This window comes from Pteropus vampyrus, unplaced genomic scaffold, assembly GCF_000151845.1.
Source record: "Pteropus vampyrus isolate Shadow unplaced genomic scaffold, Pvam_2.0 Scaffold16651, whole genome shotgun sequence".
NCBI lineage: Eukaryota > Metazoa > Chordata > Mammalia > Chiroptera > Pteropodidae > Pteropus > Pteropus vampyrus.
The window spans coordinates 178-1,335 of NW_011905432.1; the positions used below are offsets into that span (position 1 = coordinate 178).

General features: G+C 46.9%; 1 protein-coding gene across 1 annotated transcript; it reads left to right on the forward strand.

The window, feature by feature from the left end:
- Positions 1-285: 285 nt before the first annotated feature.
- LOC105310924 (taste receptor type 2 member 1-like) lies at positions 286-1,155 on the forward strand (the record flags this gene model as incomplete). Its single annotated transcript, XM_011387006.1, has 1 exon — positions 286-1,155. A coding segment is annotated over exon 1 (870 nt), but the record flags the coding sequence as incomplete, so codon positions are not given.
- Between the last annotated feature and the right edge of the window lie 3 nt (positions 1,156-1,158).

Sequence of the window (1,158 nt, forward strand, 5' to 3'; positions counted from 1 at the left end):
CCTGGAAGATGCAAAAGCCGTCACAAAGAAGCAAATCGTCGCTGGAGTATCTCTTTCTTATTTGACTGTTCCAGAACTAGATTGAGGAAACAGGGTTATAAACACAGGCGCACCCCCTTCCTGCCTCACTCACTGCCTTCTTGTAAAGTCGTGTCTCCCACACGGGTTCTAATCCGTTTGAAGAAAAACAGACAACTTGAATAATCCAAACTCCCCCCAAATCTAAAATCTACGACGACCTCATTTTTAAAAGTAACTGACTTTTTTTTTTTTTTTCCTCTCAAAATGCTAGAATCTATTGTCATTACCCATCTTCTTTTTGTAATGATACAACTTCTCTTCGGGGTCTTAGCGAACGGCGTGATCGTGGTCGTGACCGGCACGGAGCTGACCAGGCCCAGAAAGATGGCGCCTCTGCACCTCCTTCTCTGCTGCCTGGCTGTTTCCAGAATTTGTCTCCAGATGTTCATCTTCTACAACAGTCTGGTCGTTCTCTCCCTCATCGAATTCTTCTCGCTTGCCGAGACCTATACGGCGTTCATGTTTTTTAGTGAACTGTCGCTTTGGCTGGCCACATGGCTCAGCGTGTTCTACTGTGCCAAAATCGCCACCTTCGCTCACCCTCTCTTCTTCTGGTTGAAGCTGAGGATTTCGAGGTTGGTGCCATGGCTGATTGTCGGGTCCTTGCTCTACACGTCTCTCACTTCTGTTTTCCACAGAAAACATACGTGGATTCTTTCCCAAAAACTCTGGCTGAGCCTTTTCTCTCAGAATGCCACCACTCAAGGCAATGAAATGTCCACGTTACACTTTGCCATTCTGGTCGTTGAGTTCTTCTTGCCACTATTTATCTTCCTACTTTCTGCTCTGCTCCTGATATTCTCCCTGGGGAGACACGCCCAGCAGATGACGAGCATGGCGGCGGTCAGTGGGCACACGGGGACGAGCGTCTACTTCAGCAAGCTTCTATCCGTGCTGTCCTTTCTGGTCCTCTACGTCTCTCAGTATGTGATGGCTGCTTTAATCTTTTCTCAGAATTTCAAGATCAAGAACTTCGCCTTTCTGCTCTGCTTCTTGGTGCTTGGTTTGTACCTCTCTGGGCACTCTATTATCTTAATTTTTGCAAGTCCCAAACTGAAACAAAATGCAAAGAAGCTC